The sequence below is a fragment of the Vespula vulgaris genome, chromosome 1 (assembly GCF_905475345.1).
Source record: "Vespula vulgaris chromosome 1, iyVesVulg1.1, whole genome shotgun sequence".
Lineage (NCBI taxonomy): Eukaryota > Metazoa > Arthropoda > Insecta > Hymenoptera > Vespidae > Vespula > Vespula vulgaris.
This window is the reverse complement of record NC_066586.1, coordinates 13,068,607-13,092,341: the sequence shown is the minus strand read 5'-3', so window position 1 is coordinate 13,092,341 and position 23,735 is coordinate 13,068,607. Positions and strand designations below refer to the sequence as shown.

Below are 23,735 nucleotides of genomic sequence, written 5' to 3'. Positions count from 1 at the left end.
CTAATCGGTGACCTCGCGTGTTGTCTGTATGTGTACCAACGTCATCCGGTATAATAATCGTCGAACGATCGAATCGTCAGAGGACGTCGACTCCGATGCAACGTCGTCAATTTCACGTTTCAAGTTTTTACCGTAAATATTAATTAACGATCATATATAAGAAATATCTATGAGATAAAAAGCCGGTTACCTGTTATATGTGGAATATTAACAGAGCAATACTGTTTTATTCATAAAAATAGATCATTAAATTGGTGAATATGTATTAATTTAATATAAAACACAGTATAACGATCACGTTTGAATAGGAATAAAAAAGAAAGAAATGTTTAGATACGATTTTCAATATTACTTTTTAATGTTATACATACATATTTATCTCGTTAAATTTGTTATCCATGAAATTTGATCTCGAGGTCGGTAAAATTACGATCAACGATGATCCTACGTTCTACGTTACGAAGTATAGTGGGTGGACGAAAATCGAGAAACATTTTATATATGTATGTATCTATATATGTATACATATATCTGTTGCTCCCTATCAAGCGATTCTACTACTACTATACGCTCAAAGAAGATTTTACTTTCTCGAAAGCATGCGAGTAAGCGAGAACAGGCGCCAGCAAGCTGCTCCTCTTACTTTCTCTCACGGATGCTTCAAAAGTAGGTCCCAAATAGGATTAAGAGTTCCTCGAAGGATTTGAAAAACAATCGATCCCTAATCTTCGCTAATCAATTAGGCAAACAACTTTTCTAAAGATTTTCTCAGTATGCACGATTCTTAAAAGAAAAGAAAAAGGAAAGAGAAAAAAAAAGAAAGAAAAAACTCTTAAGATAATTTTTGGCATTACAGAAGAAATCTCATTACTAACTTTCTAATTAATATCTAATTAAGACTCTTTCGCAGCGGTCCAATTATCATCCTCTCAGGAGATCTTTGTCGTACAATATAACGAGAACGTCGTTCTTTTCACCGAGACAAATTACATATATGTACACATCTATTTTCTCATTTAAAAAGACGAAAGAGAAAAGAGAATAGATCCAGGAACGTATTATAAAAGAAAAAAAAAAGAAAAAGAAAAGAAAAAAAAGAAGAATGAAGGAAGTTGTAATACGTTGAAAAGAAATTTCATATATTTTCATCGAAGTTATTTCATCTTTCCCACGAGTTATATATCTACATATGTATACATATACACACATATATTTATGGATATATTTATATTTCTATATGTATATATATATATATAAACATATACATATACATAGAATACATTTTATAGGAATAAAATTCTATTTATCTACAAATTAAAAGGAGAAACATCAAGCTCGTCGTGATTCGTCCTGATCGAAGAGAGAAACTATGAACGCTCTTTTTCTCCTTCTTTCGATGTTTATCCAATGAGTTCCTTCTTGAAAATGTATATCTTGGATAGTAGGGGTTTGATAACTTGCTCGCAAAGTTTTATTGAAAATTTGAAGAGAAAGAGAAAGAGAAAAAGAGAAAGACAAAAGAAAATGAAAGAAATCACTTTCGTTCAGATGAAAGAGAGAAACGATCAAACGAACGAGCTATCAAGATAAAATGATTCAAGCTTATTGAAAGGGAAGAACTGGTCCAGCTTCCAGGTCATCTTGTCGTTCATCTTCTTCTCGTAAATCCTCCTGTTGATTTTTTCTCGCTTCGGCTATTCGCCGAGCCTCGTCCACGTATTCAAGAACGGCATCGAGACGTTCCAAAGGATATTCCGAATGATAAATCATTCGTTGATCTTCGAGAGATCTTTTACCATATCGACTCCCCAGGAAAAACATATTGTTTCTTGGCACAATCTTCACCGGTCTCGATGGTTCCGCTGAAATCTTTGATTCGCTACGTCCGTATCGGCCATTCGTATGATAGATCGCTGAACGCTCGTACCGTACTATTTATCAATGAAATTAAAAACACAATGTTGTTAATTATATATATATATATATATATATATATATATATATATATATAGTTTTGAAAATTCTCGTCTTTGAAATTGTAAAAAAAAGAAACATGTTTCTGATTTTTTTTTTCAATAAAAACGTTATAATTAATGAGTAAATGAAGAGTATGTAGGGAGGTCACTTTTTTATAGTTCGATCACCTTATCAATGATTAGAAAAAGAGAGAGGAAAAAAAGACTTTTGATGGTATTTAATATAAGAGAAACAATTGGTTTTTTGATCGATCCTGCTATTCTTGAATACGTGTCATTTGGTTTACTTCGTTACGAAATATAACACGGATTAACCGAAAATGGATCAATTAAAATGATATGTTTCTTATCGTATATTTGTCATAAAGTTTTTTCGAACGACACTTGGAATATCGATTTTTATATCCGGTTATAACATTTCTATTGAATGTTATTCATTATATATTTATATTATTATTATTATTTTACTTTTATTGTAAAAAAGAATCATTTCTTATAAACTTTGTGTGGAGAATGTATTATGTTAATATGATCACACATGAATATTATATTAAAATTTATAATAGCGAGGAAAAATTTGAATTAAAAGAAAAAAAAAATTCACTCATGTAAATCGATTATAAAACTTCTCTAATGAATATTCCACCAACGTTTAATGTATTTCATAATGAAGATGAAAGAAAAGAAACAAGCGGAAATGGGATCGACTAATGAAATAAAATCCTACGGTGATTGGGGATAAATCGAAAAGATAAAGATCGAAAAGAAAGATCAAATGCTCACCTGGCACGTCCGCACGTGAAACGTCACGTTTGCCGTAACGAGTTTGAAGATAGAAATGTTGGCCATCAGTGGCCTGCACGAGGCACCAAACGGCGCACCCGATCCACAGGCACGTTATCAATTGAATACTACCGAAGGTCGGCACCATAGATGATTTTATCCCACGAGAGTGCATTCTCGCACCTACGAGTAAAATAATAAAAGATCTTTTTCATTCGATTGAATCTAATTTATTCCGCGAACATCTTCGTTTTTACCCTTTCGAATCGTTCGTCGATCAGTTTTATCGAGACATTTATTGATTGAAAATCAAAAAAAAAAAAACGTGAAAAAGAAATAAGAAAGAAAAAAATGATACGAAAATTGTATTGATCCTATTTCTTTAATACCTGTTTTACGATTGAAATGTTGTCGAGTACTGCAAAGTTTGGACCGTTAGAAGATCGATTATCGAAAGCTCTGTGATCAAATGTTCAATTAAAAAAAAGAAAAAACAGGGAGTCCAAATTTTATAACGTTTCAATTTATTATTACGTAACACCTTCACTAACGTTTCCGAACGTCCCAAAACTCTTCAAAACGAAATTTATAGCGTTTTCTCGTTGTAATTCGTCCCTTGTAGATATCACTTGTTAATTGATTTCTAATTTATAACTTGATTAGATGATTATTGACGTTGCCGGAGGACGAGTTGTAAGTCGGTACAATCTCATTACTTGATTCTTTCTACGAGAAAAGGTAGATAAAGGATTAAGATCAAATCAGGGCTAGTTAAGATCAAGGAAAAAAAAAACAAGAAGAAAAGGAGAAAAAGAAAAAGAATTTTCTCTCGGACACACGCACTCTTACGTTGTTCGTTCACGTCAAATGATTGACATTATTTCTTCATTTTCGCGAAATTTAAAAGATAACTTTTGCCATCGTAAAAATGATCGAATATCAAGAATGAAAGAATAGAAGGGAAAAGAAAAATAGGAGAAACGCGAGCACCGATAAGAAAAACTTTTTCACCCTTCCTTGAATACCTCCTCTCACTCTCTTTCTCTCTCTCTCTGTCTCTCTCTCTCTTCCTTTCTCTTTCTCTTCTTTTCTTTCTCTCTTTCGCGATCGGGGTGAAACGCGAACGCAGAAAAGCGAAATGCAGGTGAAGCAACACGTAGAAGCAACTGTGGTGTCCCATGAGCCGCGAAACGCTTTATATACCCTCGCCCGACCACCCACGAGAGAATCCACAGATACCCTTCCTGTTCCACCAATCCGGCTCGAGCTCGACACCCTCTTCGTTAAACATCGACATATCTACTTTTTCTCTCCCTCTCTCTCTCTTTCTCTCTCTCTCTCTCTCTCTCTCCCTCCCTCCCTCCCTCCCTATCTATCTATCTATCTATCTATCTATCTATCTATCTATCTATCTATCCATCTATCTATTTATTTATCTATCTATCTATCCGTCTGTCTATCTATCTCCTCTTTCTCTTTTTATCTCTACCTTTATCCAACAATTTAAACAAAACGATTATCATCCCCATCCACTCGCTCGGAAAGCCCTCGCTTAAAATGTCGTAATACTTTCTCTCATTCATCGAATTACGATCGTCGAAAATGAATATGATCACATTCCTATTTTGAGTACCTTTTTTAAATCGTCAATGATTTATAAGAACTTTTGTTTATGAGATATTTTGTAACAAATGATACCTGATGTATTTACGTATTTCCTTATAAATTTACATAATCGATTTTACATCTGATATCTTTCTTATTTTTTATTTGTTTTTTTATTTATTTATTTATTTATTTATTTATTTATTTATTTATTTATTTTTTAATATTAATAATACGAAAAAGACGATCAAAACGATATACAGGTATCGTTCTCGAACGGTATCTCATTAAATTACATTGGAATGTTTGTTTTTTCTTTCTTTTTTATTTATTTTTCTTCCTTTTTTTGACATTATTCTTTTTTTATTTATTTTGTTTTGTTATTAAGTGGCGCGCTCAAATAACGTGAATTGGAATTTTTTCGATAGTACTTCGCCGGATATATTGTTTGGCTTTTATGATTGAAGAATATTAGAAAAAAAATAAAATCAAATGAAATAAAAATAAAGAAAGAAAATTCGTGAAAAACGTCGAAAAAGTTTCATCTATTGATGAACGAACGATCGCTTATGGAGATAAGCATTATCACAATTTCGATTGTCGTATAATTGTCGTATAATCAATTGATTTATTAGAAAATCTAATGGGAATTTGAACGAATATGTGAAAAAATTATTGTCGTGGCAATCAGAACGATTCGTCGACGTTAATTATATCTCGTTTAATGCTCGATTACGAGCACGCAACGTGTTCTCGATCGAGAGTACAAACGAGAGACGATTATCGCCTCGGGAAAGTCAATTTTCACTTTTATCATCTTTCTTCGAAATTATTATATTATATTCAAATTATTACACACCTACGAGGAATATATATACTTATTTTATTTTTATGTATTTTTTTTTTTTATGTGTATTTATATATTTTATTCAAGTTCGAATAACAATTGAAAGGATATAAAATTAAAAATGAATAATTAATAATTTTCATGTTATTTTCTTCTTTTATGTATGCGCGCACGCGCGTGTGTATACGTGTACGAGTCTGTATTCTTTACATAGCACATATGTCACCGTTAATAATTACAATTAGCTACCGACAACATTAATAAAAAATATCATCGATGGTTGGTTTGTATAAAACATTTTCTCTTTTAACCATTTACAAAAATATTTTTCTGACAACAAATATTGATTATTTATTCTGCCCATTTGTTAAAGGTATAGTCATAATCGATAATTATAATCAATAAAAAAAATAAACGATGATCTTCGAATCCGATCGTCGTAGTTGTAGATAACTGGGTATTACAGTCGACAAAAATAATCTACGTTTCCACGGATCAACAGTAAACATTTCGCGTAAAAGATTACGTTTTCTCTCGTAGACGTAGGATATCTTGTAAATGGCTCGATTTTTAACAACATCTCGAGAAAGTAAGCGAGCAGTAAAGACACGGTACCTTTTTCTCTTCTACTTTGTCTACCTTAATTTTCTTAGTTGTAGGACTGGGTAACGAGTGTTCACCCTTTTTTTAATCTTCCTGCAACCTCCGGGGTACGATCAGTGAGAGTAAAAGGAACGAGAAGCAAAGAAAGCAAGTAGAATATAAGCTTGCAACAAACAACTATGGATCGTAAAAGGTTTTTACGTGAATAAGAAGAAGAAAAAAAATAAGGAAAATGAGAAGAAGTTAATCCTTTGAGATTCTCGAGTACTCTTCATCTTGTATTTATTTATTTATTTTGTATTATTATTATTATTCTTTTTTTAATTCATATCCATCATTTTATTTCGAGATCAGTTTTATTTCGAAAGAGCTAATATATTTTTTTTTCTTCTTTTTAATCCTCATTCAATGACCTTTTTTTCTCTTCTCTCCTCTTCATGCTATTATCCATTATTGAAATAATATTATACTCTTAAGTATATGATCGGAAGAAAAGAATAGCAGTACGAAGCAAGCCTTTCAACGTAGATAATCGAGATATGTAGAACCGTGTGTTAAATCTTTTAAAGCATTCAAGATAGGCATCGGCGAGCTAAGAAATTCACTTTCCACAGGGTGATTTAGTCTCATCAAGGGTACCTTATGTACCATGACGAGGCTCATGATTAATGAAGGACGACGAGAAAGACTTGGAGATTCGTCTGACAGACCAGAGCAAGCAAAAATGTGTGAACGCCTTATCCTTAGGTACACATATTAATACTGTCTTGGTGTAGAAAAGTGTAAAAGGATAAAAAGAGAAAATGTAAATAGATCTTTTTGCTGGCATTTACAAGAATATCGTGTTTTAAGTTAATCAAAAAATAATCAATTGAATTTCTCATTGCAAAATCGTCGTAATTGTCAAAATTATATTTTTTGTCTTCTCCTTTTTTTTTCCTTCTTATCAGAAAAAAATCATATTTACGATATCCCAGAATATTCACAAAAATCCGTCTTGACAAATGAAAAAGTTTCTACATTGAGACACTTTTGTTAATTTCCGAGTGTCCAGAATGATTAGACTAAGGCTACTTCGATTTGCTCGGACACTAACCAGATCCTATCTTAGATTCTTCTTGCCTTCCGTAAGCACAGCGTAAATAAGATCACCAAGATCAAAGTCCTTCAATTACGTTCGAAATACGAACGGACATTTCTCTTCGGTTACGTCGTCTTCTTACATTTTTTTATTTTAATTTAGAACATATTTATATTTGTAAAACATTTTTCTTTTTCCTTTCTTTTCTATAAAAAGAATATATGTATATATATGTGTGTGTGTGTATTCGATATCACAAGGAAGGAAAAAGAAAGAAATATTTGGACGGATTTTCGATAACGAAATTAACATTGATGAGAAATGAAAATATTTAATTTAATACATTTAAATGTGGAACAATTCGGTCACAAGTTTAAACGATCAGAACGTATGTAGGATATCGACGATTTAGAATTTCCTCGTTTTCGTTTAATACGACGAACGATCGGTAATCGTTATCTCGACTTCATTATTACCTATTGTACTTGAAGCTCAACGTCAAAATTACTATCGTGCCGAAAGGGACCATAAATTTCAATAATACACGATATTGCGTTAACGATCTGCTCGTAATTTTCTTTGAACTACTACCACGTAGGTATCACAAAACGTATCATAAGCCGAGGTAAACGAATTGAAAGAAAAACAGGGGAAACACATGACTTCAACAACCCTCTCGGTGTTATCTTTTCAACGAAGCTTTCTAGTCCGAAAATGTCGATCAACGAGAAAGAAAAATTCACAAAATGGGTTATCGCTTCGCACACGATACGAGCTCCGAGTAAAAGAGAAAGAAAAAAAGAAAGAGAGGGAGAGAGAGAGAGCTTTTGTTTCCTTTCCTGTACCTTTCGCGACATAAAATCGTTAATTTAAATCTAGTACATACTACATATCACGGGACGAACAGAAGATTTTCAAATTAATCGGATCACGTATTTTTATTTCGGAATTCCCATTCTATCGTACTTTATATTTACGTATTACATAAAATCTACGTACGTATTTATGCAGTACTGCGTACGTACGAATATATGTGAACATGCAGGAACACATTGATTTATATAAAAGAAACGAATTAAACAAAGGTCAGTTTTTCAGACGAACAACCCTTTCAAAAAGTTAAAATCAAGAAAATGTACAAAGGAAATGTTTAAGCAAGCTTTAACGATGAGATAATTATAATTAGTGAGTCAAAAGGAAAATGTTGAAAAGCAACCAAGCCCCTCGACGACAGCTAATCTAAACTGCGTTATTTCCATTTTACACGGAACGCTAATTAAATTACATCATGTGTTTATGAAGATTATAAACGTTAGACGAAATATCGTTGAAATTCTACAGTCCGTTTTGTCTTTCAGAGGTTTACTTTTTAGTCTGAAATTCATCTTTCGTCTTTGTTTTTCTTTTTATATGTTTTTTTTTCTCTTCTTATATCCCAATTAAAAAAAGTAATAGAAGATAGAAAAAATTAATTTGCGATTAATCGTCTGATTTTTCAAAATATGTAAAAGAACGTAAGAGTCTCGTTTGCCGAAAGTACATAAGAAAATTAAGATGAAAATCGGCATTTAATATTCTCGCATGTCCGTAAAATTTCTCACCTCCTGTGGGAAATAACACTCTCTTCACTTTTTTTAAAATATTCAACCGAGGTACGGGGACATCGCGAAACGATTAGGCAATTCACTACCATGCTCGTGCAAAGCTATTAGTAAAACTTCTCATGAATTCGACGTAAAACCAACCCTCTCTCTTTCTCCACCCCTCTTTTTTTTCTTTCTCAACTTTAAAAGATTTTTATCGATTTTACATAGACTTTTAACTCTTCTATTTTATACCTTTTCAATTAATTCCTTTCCCAATAATAAAGATGAACGAAAGAAGAGGAAGTGCCATTTCAAACGCAGCCAAATTATGCAAGAACACGAAACATGAAATTATAGGATCTAGTATACTCCATGCATGATGATATATCATTGTGATGCTTCTCACTGCGAAATATATTTCTTTCTTTTTTCTTTTTTCTTTTTTCTTTTTTCTTTTTTCTTTTTTCTTTTTCTTTTCTTTTCTTTTCTTTTCTTTTCTTTTATATATACATATGTTCGTATATACTAACATCTCTCCACTTTTAAAAAATCATTAAGCGGCGATCGGTAACGATCGAGAAACGTCAATAGATTAATCTAATCTAAATCGTAGAGATACGATAACTGAACATGTCGATCTTATCAACGACTCGTTGCCGTTATTTCAATCTAAAAAAAGAATTAAAAAAAGGTCAAGGGGACGAAAAGAGAAAAAGTTTAAAGTTTTAAGAATGACAATCAATGATTGTCCTGAATAATTCATTGAACATTCATTTAATTGACGTTTTAAACGTACATTTGTCTGTTCAGTTGCCAAGAATATCACGTTATATTGGTGTTATCAATTAGAATTCTAAAGGAGGAAAAAGAATGGTAATTCTGTATTTTCCAGCTTGTTGGAGAGATTCTGTGATTATAACTTTCAGATTGAATGTATTAGTTAGATTGTAATCGGACGTAACGGTAACGTAAAACCAAAACAGTATTAATTACATTAATTACAAAACGCGTAATGAACAAGGATCGTTCATTTACTCTATAAATCTATGTATACTTATATCATTAATTAAATAAGTATTTATAAGAGACGACAAAAAATCAATAAATAAATTTACACCGTTTGAAATATTCATCTTTTATTACTTGTTTCATTGCAAAATTAAAATAATGATACTTGAAAAATATCAAACTTTGTAATATATTATATTAATTTACAATACTCCTTAAGTTGTTGTCGTCATATTTAATAAGAAAAATATTTCGAGATTAAATTCCATATTATATTATCTAACTTATTCAATTTTCATCGAACGAAATTATTTGTAGATACATGAAGATATTGACTTTATCGGTAAAGAGTATCCGTTGGTAAATGACACGAATTATTAATTTTGTCGGTAAAAACTAGCTATCAATAAGTGTAGTCATTGATTTTCTGTCGATAATTAATCATTGAATTTTCACTGTAGATACGTCAAATTCAATATCACGTGTTTAAGCTTTCATTGATCTGAATCATTAAAGATTCATACTTCTTAGTAGTGTGTACGCAATGAATATTGCTGTAACTAGTAAATTTCTGCGATTTATTCGCACAAATGTTCCAAAATATCAAAAAGTAAGTTACAAATAATAGTCATATATGACGAATCAATATGACTTTTCAAACGAAATGTCGTTTAGTGACGATAAATTAATTCAAGTTGATCAAAACTTAACCTAACCAAACAAAATTTTTTATATCATACTTTATTTCTATTATAGTCATTTACTTAATATATAAATGTTTATTTTTTGTATATTTTTTTGTTTAATATAAATATATATTTTTCAATAATTGCATTATTATGTCAAATAATAAATAACGTGTTTTTTGCTTTAAAGGTAATATTGTTTAGCACAAAAGCCGAACATCCTTCGATACCTGTAAATCCATTAAAAGAAATATTCAGTGCTACTGAACAAAATGAAACTGGAGCAATGTATGATAAGAAACCTTTCAAGATACGTTGCGAAGCTGGAAAAATCTATCATTGGTGTACATGTGGGCAAAGTAAAAGACAACCTTTTTGTGATGGTACTCATAAAAACATATTTTTAAAAATTAAATTACGGCCTGTTCGATTTACTGTAACAGAGACTAAAGATTACTGGCTATGTAATTGTAAACAAACATTGAATAGACCTTTTTGTGATGGAACTCACAAAAGACAAGATATCCAAGAATTAAAACGTTAAGCTCATATAGATCTATATAAGCGTTGTCTTGTATTTAATATTATGTTACTCATAAATAAAACAAAGTCTTTCTTTTATTATTATATCACATTTATTTAACTTCACATAAGTTCAAATATTCATCCTTGTTGAACTATTATTATTATTGTAGCTACTATTATTGAGAACTAATACATATAATCTTAATATAATTTTTATCTGAGATTTTATTTTAAGAAAAAGTCATGGTAACTCGGAAAGAAAATTCAGAAAACTATGTACATATATATAACATTAAAAAACTGTTAGCAATTTTATCATTGGTCGATAAAATAGTACTTGTAACTTCTTTACCAACGTAGTCTTTTATTACTTACTACTTACTGTATATCTCACTGTATATAACCTACTTATTTCAATTGCACTAACTTCAATGCTGGTTTCTCTCTAGTGTCTTTTTAAACTTAGGTTTGTGTTGAGTTTCAAATTTTAAACTACGTATTTGTAACGAACATCTCATATGAAAATACGACGAGAGAAGAATAATCATGATGCATTGATATTATTATAATATTCCATTTTTTCGTAACATTCCTTCGTAACATTCCTTCGTAACATTCGAATTATTTTATCATGTCCAGTATAAAATCAGCGTAAGTTTCGTTTAAATGATATATTTTTATCTTATCTATATCCGCCACGTGTTTTCGGTAAATCATTGTAAACAATGCCATGATTATAGAAACTACAATGAGTTTACAAAATATACTGTGCAAACTCTAATAATTTTTTAAATTGATATAATGATATGATATACCATAATTTCTACAACCTATAATTATACAACAATTTTATAACACGTGCAAATAATGAATAGCAAACACGCACATATACATAATACATGAAATAACTAATATAAAAATAGATATAGTATGATTTTACAAGTTTTAATGTATTAAATATATTTATCATTGGTTAATTATATATATAAATTCTGTTATATCTATAGGCGTCAGAAACCACCTGTTACAAGTCGAAAACAAGCAACTAAAACGAAAACTGATAATGTAGAACCAGTTCAAGTTTATTGCCGCATAAGGCCAATGTTAAATTCTACAGATGTTTCATGTATGAAAATTGCTTCTAGTACTACTATAATTGTTACACCTCCGGAAACAGCAATAAATTTTCGTAATGTCAGTAAAGTTATACAAACGTCGTTTAGTAAAGTATTTGGGGATGATACAACTCAAAAGGAAATATTTAACGTAGTTGCATTACCACTTGTGACGAATCTTATTAATGGAGAAAATAGTCTTTTATTTACATATGGTGTAACAGGAAGTGGAAAAACTTACACAATGACTGGAGATATTCATAATGCTGGAATTATGCCATATTGCTTGGACGTCCTGTTTAATAGTATTGCTAATTATCAAACCAAAAGATTTGTATTTCAACCAGACAAATTAAATGGCTTCGATGTACTAAGTGAAACAGAAATACAATTTGAGAGACAAAATGAATTCAACTTAGACTTTGCCAACTCTCAAAATGGAAGATACAGACAGTAAACTATTCACGCAATAATAGATAATCAATTGAAATTATTACACATTATATTTCATTAATAAAAAATTCAATTATTTACAGTGGTATCCAACAAATGGATAATAATAATGATAATAGACCAAGTTTTATATGCCCAACAGATGAAATAAATATGTTACAAGTTGATGAGGATAATGGATATGCTGTATTTGTAACATACATAGAAATTTATAACAATAGCGTATATGATTTACTTGAAGATGAAGAAGTAAGGTCAAAGTGAGTTTACATTTTTCATTAATATTTTTTTCCATATCTCTTAAAATAGTAATAATATATGAAATAAAATTTAGAACATTACAGAGTAAAATTATACGTGAAGATGGATATAGAAATATGTATGTCCATGGTGTTACTGAAATAGAAGTAAAAAATTCGGAAGAAGCATGTAAGGTATTTCAACGTGGACAAAGAAGAAGACGAGTAGCACATACTGCATTAAATGCTGAATCAAGTCGATCTCATAGTGTTTTCACTATAAGGCTTGTGCAGGTTATATATGTCATATTTTCTTAAATTAAATATATAATTTATCTTTAATATGTATCATAAGAATTTATCATATTAATAATGTAAACTTTTTTTTGCATTAATATGCTACTTGATTTATATGAGATATTTCATTTTTTGCATAGGCACCGTTAGATTCTCAAGGAGAGCAAGTTGTACAAGATAAACGTGTTATTTGTATCAGTCAGTTGTCACTAGTAGATTTAGCTGGAACAGAGCGTACTAATCGTTCTAAAAATACGGGCCAAAGACTGCGAGAAGCAGGTAATTATAATTATTTTTAATAATAAATAAAATTCTATATAATAATTATATATAACATTATTTATGCAGGCAATATAAACAACTCATTAATGACACTTCGTACGTGCTTAGAAATTCTTAGAGAAAATCAAATACAAGGTACCAACAAAATGATACCTTATCGTGATTCGAAACTTACACATTTATTCAAAAATTATTTTGATGGTGAAGGACAGATTAGGATGATTGTATGTGTTAATCCAAGAGCAGAAGACTATGATGAGACAATAGTAAGTTTTGACAAATAAATAAAATGATGCATTGATTGTAATATAGGAAGAAAAAGAAAACAAATTTTTTTTTTTATTTTAAATAGCAAGCAATGAAATTTGCAGAAATAACTCAGGAAGTTCAAGTCGCACGATCTGTGACTTCCAAATTAGATTTAGGCTATACTCCTGGGCGAAGACATATGAATAAGGTAGAAAATAAAATCATTAAAAATTTTACTTATCAAATAGGGTATATATTTTTTTATGTTTTAAGCTTAATTTCTTTCTTAGATATTTAAAGAAGCACGAAGCAGATTAGAAAAAGCAGGCAATGTTGATGCTGCAGACATAGAAGTAGATATAGGATTAGTATACAGGTACAATATATATATAGAGAGAGTGTAATACACCAAAATATAATAATTAAGTAAGAATGTTATATAGTATAAATGTATGTTTTCATTTTAGCCTTGGTAGCCCTTTTCCAGACATGGAAATGACAAACCCACATAATGATCAAGTGATCACTAATCTGATGCGTTTTCTGGAATTACGTATTCAAAAGAGAAATTTATTACGAGGAGATTTGCAACAAAAGCGTATGTTTTTAAATAAAAGAACGGATATTTTTAGAATTATTATACAAAAATTAATTAAGAAAATCTTTTCAGAAAACAACTTTAGAAATATGTTAGTAAAAATGGAACGAGAAAATGTTTCTCTAAAGATTGAAAATGCAACATTGAAAGCATCAAATGAACAACAAAAGGAAAAAGTAGATAGAGTTTATGTTATTTTTCTTATAAAAATATGTATTAAGAAAACTTATATATATATATTATATATATATTATTTTTTAACATTATAGATATCTATTTTGGAAAATCTCGTTTGTAAATCTGAAGAACAGATCGATACTTTATTGTATAGATTAAACAGTGCAAATGATGCCATCAGAAATTTACAACAAGAGGTGATATAAATATTATAAGATGCATGAGCGAATGACAAAATATTTATATTGATAAAAAAATATCTTTTTTGTTTTTTAGTTAAGGGATAAGGACATGTCTCTCAATCAACGATTAATAGATAAGCAAAGAGTAAAGCAAAAGTACAATAATAAAATTCAAGCAGAAACAGCAAAAATGAATAAAGAATTGGAAACAAAATTGCAACAACAAAGAGAACTTTTACAAGTACGTAAGATGTAGATAAATAAAATTTTTATAATATTACATTGTGAATTATATCTATTTTAAATGTACTGTGTATAATTATGACATTTATAGAACCAAATGAAGGAAAAAGAAAATAAGTTGAAGTTAGTTAAACAAATATTGGTGGATGATAATACGACTGATGTAACAATTCCTCGTAAAGAATCTGTACCAGTAACTACAATTAATATTCCCGAAGTTGCTACTTCAAGCACAGTTAACGTTACTGCTGAATCTACAGTTGTAGATACTATTCCAAAAACAACATCGGTTCAAGCGTTAGCAAAAATGTTGGAGTCTGACGCTGGAGACATTAATACAAAAGTATATAGTACTTTCAATGTTAATAATAATACATTAACTAAAAAAAGAACCTCATAATTATGTTTAGTTATCTGTTGGAATAATCTAATATTAATCTGAAATATTAAATATTCTTAGGAGAGAATCCCGGTAGTTAATCCACGATATAGGCGATCACAAAGTGTGGACAGATGGATCGATCATCGACCTCCTCCAATGGTACCAGTTGGTACAATTCTTCAACCTGTAATGCATCGTAAACGAAGTGTTACACATTTAACAGATCCAAAAGATATCACGAACAAAGCATCTCGATACTGTCTTATATCTCAAAATCAAGATGAAGAAGGTGAACTAGAAACGAAGTTATACAAGGTTTATAAAATTACTTGATATATATGATTTAGATAAAAATCCAATATTATTTCTTTTTTGAATATTCATTGATCTGATTTTCTAATTTAGGGTGATATATTGCCAACATGTGGTGGTGGTGCTCAAGTAGTATTTAACGACATGGAGTATTTAAAACAATTATCACCTGTTACAAAAAAACGTAGTGTCACTTTAAGTCCTCGAAACAAGGATCAAGTGACTTCTTCAGATAATTGTTTATCCATCGAGACTGGTTCAAAAAAGCTTCGCGTATAAAAATTTATTTCAATACATTTAATTTTAGACTTCTTGCAATTCTTGTCATTTTTTTAGGATAAATCAAAATGTTTTTTCGTTATTTTATTCTTTGCTTTTGTTGTATAGAAGTACGGAAGTACAAATATGTTTTTGTATAATACTTAAGTAAAAGTCTATATGTTGTTTTTATTATTAGAAGTTTAACATTAATACTTTGTTTCTACAAATAAGATGGTTTATTTGATTTTGTGCAATAATGTTGATATGTTAAGAACATTACTAGATCTGGATCTAATTTAAGAACAACTTGTACGTGCTCACTTTCTTTCAATAGAAGAAACAATTTAAAGAGAATGTTTACAATAATGAATTCATTTATTTCCTTACCTTCGATAAAAAAAAAATGTTACAAGATATTCTTTTTTAATAATGTGTCTTTATTCGAGTTCTGTGGATTTTAGGTCTCCACTTATTTCCCCAAAGCTTATACAACAGACATTTTAAGTGAATAGTACAATTATAATAACAGAACCTGGGATATATTGCCATCAACAAAATACTGAATATATACATAATTTTTATACAGTGCCGCTTTGAAAAGGTAAATTTAACATATTAATAGTAGCATTCTTCATTGATATTATTTAAATACAAAAGTATCTTGCAAGTTATGTGAAATATCTCATAGAAAAAGAGTATGGAAAAAATCCTATAGAGCAGTGATTTGTGGAAGCATATTTGCAGTAAACATTTTTTTTTTAGAACAGTGCCATTATAATAAAAAGGTTGCAATCAAAATTTAATTATATATATGATACAATTTCTATATGCTACAGATTGAGCGTATCATATCAACCGATACTGCATAACGTAGTTACTGTCAAATATGATTCAATTTTGTTATCTCCTCTATATTCTTAATGTGCTGACAATGTATAAAATCATATAAAGTATCGAGACTAGATGAATATCTTAATTGGTAAAGTAATTAGTTGTTATATCGTGATCAATCCTAACAAATTATAAAAATCGATTATTAAATCGTTTAAAAATAGTCTTATGCAACGGTGCACTTTCTTTCATGCAATAGATATATTTATATCAAATGTGAAAGAACTAGTAAACGACATGTATTGGAAAAACTTAAGTAAAATATTAGTTCAATTTATGCTTAAAGAATTGTAGAGTAATCTCTTGTGCTACCGGTTATTGTTCTTAGAAACTTGCAAAAATAGCATTAACAATACTTAAAGCAAAAAGTGTATAACTGCAATGACTATCCATACACAATGATGCTTTATCATGGCATCAGCTTTCTTACAATAAGCAATGCCAAAAATTAAAGGAGACATATATCGCGCGCATCATAGGTACATACAATTAATTTTGTTCCCTATTAGATTTTCGACGAGCTAAGCGAATATGTATCCAAACATAAAATCGCTTCACAATATACAGTATATAACCGAAATTAGAGATTTACAGATTTTATAACATTTACTCAGTTTTATTATATTTATATATGTATTTAATTTTAAGCCTTCTTATGTATAGTGTTTTCTGCACATATATTATTTTATATTCTCTTTGTTACACTACCAAAATGAAAAACGCATTGGAATACTCCTCCAATCATATGTCTTACTTTAAATATTTTAATTCTCACTCTCAATCCTGCAATAATGAAATCAAAAACGCTACAATCGTTTTACTGATTTCTTGAGACTTACCGTGAGTAAGTCTCTGCAGAATGTTTAACTATACCCTTCTTGAGTACTATTACATATAACATCAACATTATTTTTGGATATTTTTCTCTATAACTTGTTAATACCATAATTCTGTTGCCCTTTACAATAATTATCATAGCTTTTGTAAAGCATTATGTGTACCAATGACGGTAGATTAACATTTACAATTTATATTTTTGTCCTTATTGTTTGTAAGTATATCCCATCTAATGGAATACACATGATACACACATAAACAATTAGAATTTAAATCCATGTGTCATATTTTATTACAACTTCAATTCTATAAACTATATTGAATGCTTTATCCAGCATCATTGTTATTTAGTTATAAAATTAGCGGATTAAAAGTAGATGAAAAAATTCCTATGTTATAAAGTTTTTTTTCTCTCTCTGTAAAAGTCTCTGTACATACAATATATAAACATAACCATATTAGTTAAAGCACGGACTCAGTCAAAAAATAAGCTTAAGCTTAAGAATAATTTTAATTGTATGACATACAAAGTTCGTGCAAAAATTTAACGGTTAAAGTAATTTTACATGACAAAATAATGTGTCAATGAATACCAGTTCAGAATAAATTCGCCATTTTAAATTGTGCAGAGAAAAAAAATGACGTTTTACTCTAACTGTAGGCATTCTAAGGACTGCACTTGGTGTCGCGTTCTGTAAGTAAACTTTACTAGTGAAACCTTCGATAATATTCCTCATTGTCATATTTTACTAGCACAAAAGTGTAAGCGGTAGTACCTCCACGATCCTTAGATTCTTTATGCATCTTTACAAGTTCCGTAATAGAAAATAGTAAAATTATTCTATGGCTTTACTCATAAATTCTATAAATCGTTTACCATACTGTTCAGGATCACACGTTGATATACCATCCACATTGGCACCATACTTCACTGTTTTAGCTGCTTTTGCAGCTTGTTTACGTACACCATAATGCGTTAAAACATCGATTATGGCTAAAAAATATATTTCTTTTGTAGGGGCACCTAGCAAAAAAATTAAAGATAGAATAATCATAGATACATAAACGGAAAAAGAAAAACGTTTTTTTTTTTTTTTATTTTACCTTCTTTACTAGGAATAGCATATATATCTAATTCAGGTATTATTGCATCCTCGTATTGAAGGCTCGTATCACGTACTAATGCTGCGTGAGGTGATTCTGGTGGTGTAGCCATACCTGTAACTCCACTCCAACCCCAAAGACGACTGAAAGAAATAGAAATAATATTTTATAATATTATAAAAGATACAGCATTTTAAATGAATTTTAATCTATAATATAATCAATAAATATGCAAATAATAACTAACTTACTCTCCCATTGGGCCTCGAGAATCTAATCCACTACCAGACTCACTATCATCTTCTTCATCATGATTATCTTCATCCTCTTCTCTTTCTGCACGTTCTCTATTTTCTTGTTCCGCACGAGCACAATCGTGTAAACCAAGTAGTAAGGAATAATCCATTAAGTGTAATCTTGTTAGAAACTGTAATATAATTATTTCATGAAAATTTTAATCATAAAGTAATATATAATTGATAATATGCTCACATCAACATCAGCAGTTAAAGTTTCTATAAGTTTTGTTTTTGCTTCTTCTCCTATGTAAATTTTCATTCCTTCCTTAACAAAGTCATTATCTTTGTATGTAGGAAGATCCTTCTCCTTTTCTTTATCAGATGCTTCACGATCTACAGTTGAACCTTTTAGGTCAAATTTTTTGTGCGTTGTTAAATGATTAGAAAACACGTTTCTTATAGCAACAACATAATGTTCAACACCGTCCACTGTTAATCGATACATGCCAAGGTATTGTGGTAGTAAAGTTTTTCCATGTCGTTCCACGATATACTAAGAAATAATATTACATAAAATAAATTGTATTTGTATCAATGAAATTGAAGAAAAATAGTCTACTTACTGGATGGTAATGTTTTAAAAACGAGTGCATCCTTTCAACTTCTTCGCTTGTAAGAGTTTTGATAATAAATAGTTTGTCATAAGACTGATAAAATTTAGCACCACTTTTACCTGATGAATCATCAAGTATAGGTTGTGACCTGTGAAAAAGAAAATATAATAAATCTAATTCATACAACTATATATTTTTGTAATATTGTATCTTATTCTTTTCAGTATATTTGATACAAAGCTATAGAGCATATTGATATATCTGCTATTGATCTGTAATTTAAAGCTAATAAAACTAAAATAAAAAAGATAAAGAAATTCTCTACACATAAAAGTAGTAAAATCTTAAATAAATAGAAGGCAACTAAATTAGTATCATATTTTATGAAACATAAAACCAAGCAAACAAACATTCAAACAGTGCACAAAGCAAAACTTGGAAAGCCAAATAATACATAGAATGAATTATTACCATATTACAAATTCATTATTTAATAAAAATAGATTATTAAACCATGTCAATTTGTAGCTACTTGTACAAATTTCAAATATGTATTGCACAACCATAATAGAATTTAGTACATTCCAACAATATTGATTATACAATTATTTGATTCAAATAAAATATTTTCATATTTGTCAGGTTACAGTAAGATTTTTCAAATATTTTAATAAATTAAAATAAAAATTCTAATATATACCTGAACACTTCAATTTTACACATGCTTAACTTAAACAAAATTTAGTTCTTTGAATTTGTATTTGAAGAATAATGTTAATATACTATTATTAGATCATATAAAAATAGGACTAAAAAAATAATTAATGCAACTTTAAAGTTCGTGCCGAATCTCTGTCGTCAAAGAGAAACTCATCAAATTGTGTTAACCACAAGACACGCACAAAATGGGAAATCAAGTCTGGCTAACCTCAAGCGTTTTGGTTTAAAACTGTAGGTACGTAGTGGTTTACTTAAGACTGGAATTTGAGATATAAAAGGAGGAGGAGTAAAGTTTATTGAGGGAGCAGTAGCTGAACGCTGAACCAATTGATGAGTCCTCCCACTGAGTGTGGCCAAACCCGAACGTCGCGAAGGATTATATGCTCGACATCTATTAGCAAAATTTTTGTATTACAAGACATACTATTTATTACCAATTATCTTTTGGTTGATGCAGGAAAGTATGATTCCATGTGTCACATGATCTCCGTATGAAAAATCTGTATTCTTTGCTTTACAAATAGAGAACTGTATATAAGTTATTTACACTAAACTAAAAATATCTAAAATATCTACAAATGTCTACAATGATAGTATTATTATCTTATTATCCACTGTTACATTTACAATAATGACAAGAAACAAAATATTAAACAAAAAATTTTCAAACAATCTATTATTACTGACAATACCAATATCTAAAACATACATGCTTTCTTATTTCTAGCAAAAGACAAACATACAAACAAAGATCTTTAAAGCACAATGGTTAATATTTGAGAGAATTTAATTTATTTCAAATATTTTAAAAAACATTATCTTAACAATTATATAAAATAAAAAAATTAATACATAATAACAAAGTGTGGATAGATTATTTTCTCTCAAAATTACAATTTTTAGAAAGATACTACATCAACAAATAAGTAAACATAGTATCTGACATGCAAAGTAAAGAGTACATTCATTTTATCAGTGGCAATTTGTTCATAGAAAACAAAACAATAAGTTCTCTTGTGTACGTGCAATGTGAACCACTAACCAATGTTTATACTTCACATCACAAATTTCAAATGCTTGTTTGCTATTTATAAAAATGTAAGTTATCGCATAATCTTATGTATGTAATAAAACAGTAACTGATTTTATGTGAAGTAAAACTACACATTATGGCAGCCACAATGATAGTATATAATTTAAAATTGAATTATTCTTTATATTACCTTGTCATAGATTCTTTATAATCCAAGTCATCTATGCCAAATCTTTCACGCAAATTACGGAATACCAATGGACAATACTCTTTGATCTTAAAATGAGAAGGCATATTTTCTCTGTAATTAGAAATTGATATAATAAAATATTTGAAGTAAAATCAATACCTGCATTGTTTACTAATACAATGCTGGGTCATAGAAAGACCTTCATTGATTCTATTATTAAAGGCTGGTTTGCTGTGACCAACCTACCAATCTAATATTAAGTGGTATATTTAGAATGAACTAGCCGACTGGCATGCTTTAAATTTACATTAATGATACTTCATGAACGTTACAAGTAACGATTGCTTGAAAATACCGAAGACACTTGAGTGTAATATAAGACATATAAATACCTAATACTAAATAAAATGATATATATAAATTATTAAGATATATAATCTAAGATGTTTCATGCTTAAAAATATTCCTTAAAAATGTTTCTATAATTAATACATAATAATTATAATATTCATATAAAATCAAAATATAGACTTACTTGTTGAAAAGGTGGTTATCTACTTTTAATTTACTATAAGCTCTGAAATCATCTGGTAGGAGCATTACCGGTATATTAACATGACTAAGTTCATTTATCTGTAATGATAAGAATGCAATATTAATTAGTAATATTATAAAAAAGAAAATAATCCATATTCTATATACTATAAACTATAACATTAAATAACATCTTTAAAAAGCATTGTATTCATACATTTAATACATATTACATTTGTATATATAATATCATTTGTAATATTTATAGGCTTATTCACATGTAATGAGACAACTATAGGTAATGACATCTGTATATAAAGATGTTAAATATGTATATATAAAAAAGATATATATATATATTGTAATATCCACCATAAAAAATTTCTATGGCTTAAATTTTTAAAATAAATATCATGTTATGCAATGGATTGCATTATTCTTAGATGTAAATAAATATTATTTCAAAATTGTAATACCACTAACAAAAAAGTAAAAGTATCAATAGCAGTACTATTTAACAAAAAATAATCTCTATGTAACAAACAATACATAATCTTAAATTAAAGTCGATCTATAAACATAATTTATAATTTAATCGAAGTAATGGGACGAATTCGATCGGCGAAATATACAAGGATACTTTTGCGAAAAAATTTCAATCTTTTCAGAGCGTGACGTCGTCTTGCACAATCCGAAATAGCGCGCTGTACGAAGCTTGGAAATAGATAAAAATCCCATGGAAAAGTAACATTATTAAACATTCGTTAAGTATCGCCGATCGTGTCGATGAAATAAATAGAGAAAATGGCAATCGCGATGACGTACGATACGACGTGCTGTCATATAAACGCGACACGTCTCTCTCTCCCTCTCTCTCTCTCTCTCTTTCTCAAACGAACGAGAATGATGAACGCTTACCGTGTGATTGACACCCCACATGAAGACGCTTAAGAGCGGCTCGTTAGCACGAAAGAGTTTAACCTTTTGATGCTTCACACGGAAATGTTTTTTTTTGAGCTTGCTAAGCCCGCTGGAAACTTGCGGCGCACTGGACATGCTGCCTTTTTTTGTGTAGTAATGGTTCTCTGGTTCTAGGGTCTATGCTGTCTGCTGTCTCTTTTCTCTCTCTCTCTCTCTCTCTCTCTCTCTCGATATCTCTGTCTCTCCTTCTTTCACTAGTTATCTCCTTTCTCTTTCTAAATCGCGCGGTTTAACGAGTGACCAGACTCGATCGTACCTACACCGACCACCGACCAAATCCCAGTCGCGACAGATAAAGGAACTACCGACGCACTTCGATTCACGATTCGCACGTTCCTTAAGTCACACCGTTGTCATCGCAAAATGCATCAAAAAAATATCACGCGATTTTCTCACTCGCAATATCGACAAAAGAAACAAATTTTCGTACAAGTCTCGTAAACGAGAAAGCCGCTATTAACCAATGTTACTTTCGCACTCTACCGCGCGGCTGCTGATTAGCGACTGAGAGCTCCTTTTAAAAATGGCGTACGGGAGCATGTCCCACCTGCGAGCCGCAACGACTATAGATGTTCTGCAGATATGCGATATCTGCGCCGGTCACCGGCACTGCGACTTTCACACTACTACCTTTTTTTTCTTCTCATCATTGTCTTTTCTTTCATTATTTTTTGATTCTTTCTAATCGAATACAAACAAATCAAATGGTCATTAAGGAATATCGAAAGAAACGAACTCGAAAGAAATAGTGTTTTAGTTTTGAAACATCTTTCTTTTGACGAGGAGTCAATTTATAAAGCTCGATCAAAATATTATCTTAAGAATCGATTATAAATTTGGCACGGTACTTGGTGATACATATGCGTAAAGATTCTATCTATATTTATACTTTATTTCCGCAATAACGAAATCTTATCTATACTATTACAAAATATATCGTTGTTTATTTTATGAAATTAGAATCGAACAGATTTAAATAGATAACGGACGGTAAAGTTCGATCGATAGGTTAAGTAATTTATTTCATGAAAATTTCAATTATATCTTGATAATTGGTAATAATTTGTAAAAGAAAATATTCTTGGCATAGCCAAGATCATCT

At 29.9% G+C, this 23,735-nt stretch overlaps 4 protein-coding genes across 13 annotated transcripts; 2 read left to right on the top strand and 2 right to left on the bottom strand.

Moving 5' to 3' along the window:
* Window positions 1-334: 334 nt before the first annotated feature.
* On the bottom strand, window positions 335-3,939 carry LOC127070807 (uncharacterized). 7 transcript variants are annotated; one of them, XM_051009264.1, is made up of 4 exons: window positions 3,785-3,939; window positions 3,149-3,485; window positions 2,760-2,942; window positions 335-1,931 (listed from the first exon to the last, which is right to left on the bottom strand). In XM_051009264.1, exons 3-4 carry the CDS (start codon window positions 2,932-2,934, stop codon window positions 1,603-1,605), a joined length of 504 nt encoding a protein of 167 aa, XP_050865221.1. In that variant the 5' UTR covers window positions 2,935-2,942; window positions 3,149-3,485; window positions 3,785-3,939; the 3' UTR covers window positions 335-1,602. The 7 variants fall into 7 exon arrangements, with proteins under 7 accessions (XP_050865221.1, XP_050865253.1, XP_050865233.1 ...); XM_051009296.1 differs by having other exon boundaries at window positions 3,311-3,485; XM_051009276.1 differs by lacking the exon at window positions 3,785-3,939 and adding an exon at window positions 3,609-3,750.
* A 6,015-nt stretch (window positions 3,940-9,954) lies between these two features.
* On the top strand, window positions 9,955-10,796 carry LOC127070830 (CDGSH iron-sulfur domain-containing protein 3, mitochondrial). Its single transcript, XM_051009328.1, has 2 exons — window positions 9,955-10,099; window positions 10,366-10,796. Exons 1-2 carry the CDS (start codon window positions 10,034-10,036, stop codon window positions 10,717-10,719), a joined length of 420 nt encoding a protein of 139 aa, XP_050865285.1. The 5' UTR covers window positions 9,955-10,033; the 3' UTR covers window positions 10,720-10,796.
* Window positions 10,797-11,140: 344 nt separating this feature from the next.
* Window positions 11,141-15,844, top strand: LOC127070770 (kinesin-like protein KIF23). Of its 2 annotated transcripts, none has more exons than XM_051009195.1 (15): window positions 11,141-11,351; window positions 11,708-12,268; window positions 12,352-12,528; window positions 12,603-12,801; window positions 12,945-13,083; window positions 13,153-13,352; window positions 13,439-13,543; window positions 13,626-13,711; window positions 13,803-13,933; window positions 14,006-14,109; window positions 14,203-14,307; window positions 14,387-14,533; window positions 14,627-14,878; window positions 14,996-15,206; window positions 15,323-15,421. In XM_051009195.1, exons 1-15 carry the CDS (start codon window positions 11,332-11,334, stop codon window positions 15,325-15,327), a joined length of 2,442 nt encoding a protein of 813 aa, XP_050865152.1. In that variant the 5' UTR covers window positions 11,141-11,331; the 3' UTR covers window positions 15,328-15,421. The 2 variants fall into 2 exon arrangements, with proteins under 2 accessions (XP_050865152.1, XP_050865143.1); XM_051009186.1 differs by having other exon boundaries at window positions 11,143-11,351; window positions 14,996-15,232; window positions 15,323-15,844.
* Window positions 15,845-15,906: 62 nt separating this feature from the next.
* LOC127070779 (phosphatidylinositol 5-phosphate 4-kinase type-2 alpha) lies at window positions 15,907-23,190 on the bottom strand. 3 transcript variants are annotated; one of them, XM_051009211.1, is made up of 9 exons: window positions 22,571-23,190; window positions 21,654-21,751; window positions 21,119-21,229; window positions 20,104-20,286; window positions 19,185-19,323; window positions 18,815-19,114; window positions 18,574-18,749; window positions 18,323-18,465; window positions 15,907-18,242 (listed from the first exon to the last, which is right to left on the bottom strand). In XM_051009211.1, exons 1-9 carry the CDS (start codon window positions 22,706-22,708, stop codon window positions 18,055-18,057), a joined length of 1,476 nt encoding a protein of 491 aa, XP_050865168.1. In that variant the 5' UTR covers window positions 22,709-23,190; the 3' UTR covers window positions 15,907-18,054. The 3 variants fall into 3 exon arrangements, with proteins under 3 accessions (XP_050865168.1, XP_050865177.1, XP_050865183.1); XM_051009220.1 differs by lacking the exon at window positions 22,571-23,190 and adding an exon at window positions 22,293-22,523; XM_051009226.1 differs by lacking the exon at window positions 20,104-20,286 and having other exon boundaries at window positions 22,571-23,185.
* Window positions 23,191-23,735: the final 545 nt, after the last annotated feature.

What these genes read in the sequence shown, in the direction of transcription:
- LOC127070807 (XM_051009305.1), bottom strand. Translation starts at nt 2,934, where the DNA reads ATGCACTCTCGTGGGATAAAATCATCTATGGTGCCGACCTTCGGTAGT. An exon ending in TTCACGTGCGGACGTGCCAG is followed by an intron (nt 1,932 to 2,759) that starts GTGAGCATTTGA and finishes ATTGATAAATAG; the next exon opens with TACGGTACGAGCGTTCAGCG.
- LOC127070779 (XM_051009211.1), bottom strand. Translation starts at nt 22,708, where the DNA reads ATGTCCAGTGCGCCGCAAGTTTCCAGCGGGCTTAGCAAGCTCAAAAAA. An exon ending in TATAAAGAATCTATGACAAG is followed by an intron (nt 20,287 to 21,118) that starts GTAATATAAAGA and finishes TTTTGCTAATAG; the next exon opens with ATGTCGAGCATATAATCCTT. An exon ending in TCTCGAGGCCCAATGGGAGA is followed by an intron (nt 18,466 to 18,573) that starts GTAAGTTAGTTA and finishes TATTTCTTTCAG; the next exon opens with TCGTCTTTGGGGTTGGAGTG.
- LOC127070830 (XM_051009328.1), top strand. Translation starts at nt 10,034, where the DNA reads ATGAATATTGCTGTAACTAGTAAATTTCTGCGATTTATTCGCACAAAT. An exon ending in ATGTTCCAAAATATCAAAAA is followed by an intron (nt 10,100 to 10,365) that starts GTAAGTTACAAA and finishes TTTGCTTTAAAG; the next exon opens with GTAATATTGTTTAGCACAAA.
- LOC127070770 (XM_051009186.1), top strand. Translation starts at nt 11,332, where the DNA reads ATGTCCAGTATAAAATCAGC. An exon ending in GGCGAAGACATATGAATAAG is followed by an intron (nt 13,544 to 13,625) that starts GTAGAAAATAAA and finishes TTTCTTTCTTAG; the next exon opens with ATATTTAAAGAAGCACGAAG. An exon ending in AACAAAGAGAACTTTTACAA is followed by an intron (nt 14,534 to 14,626) that starts GTACGTAAGATG and finishes TGACATTTATAG; the next exon opens with AACCAAATGAAGGAAAAAGA.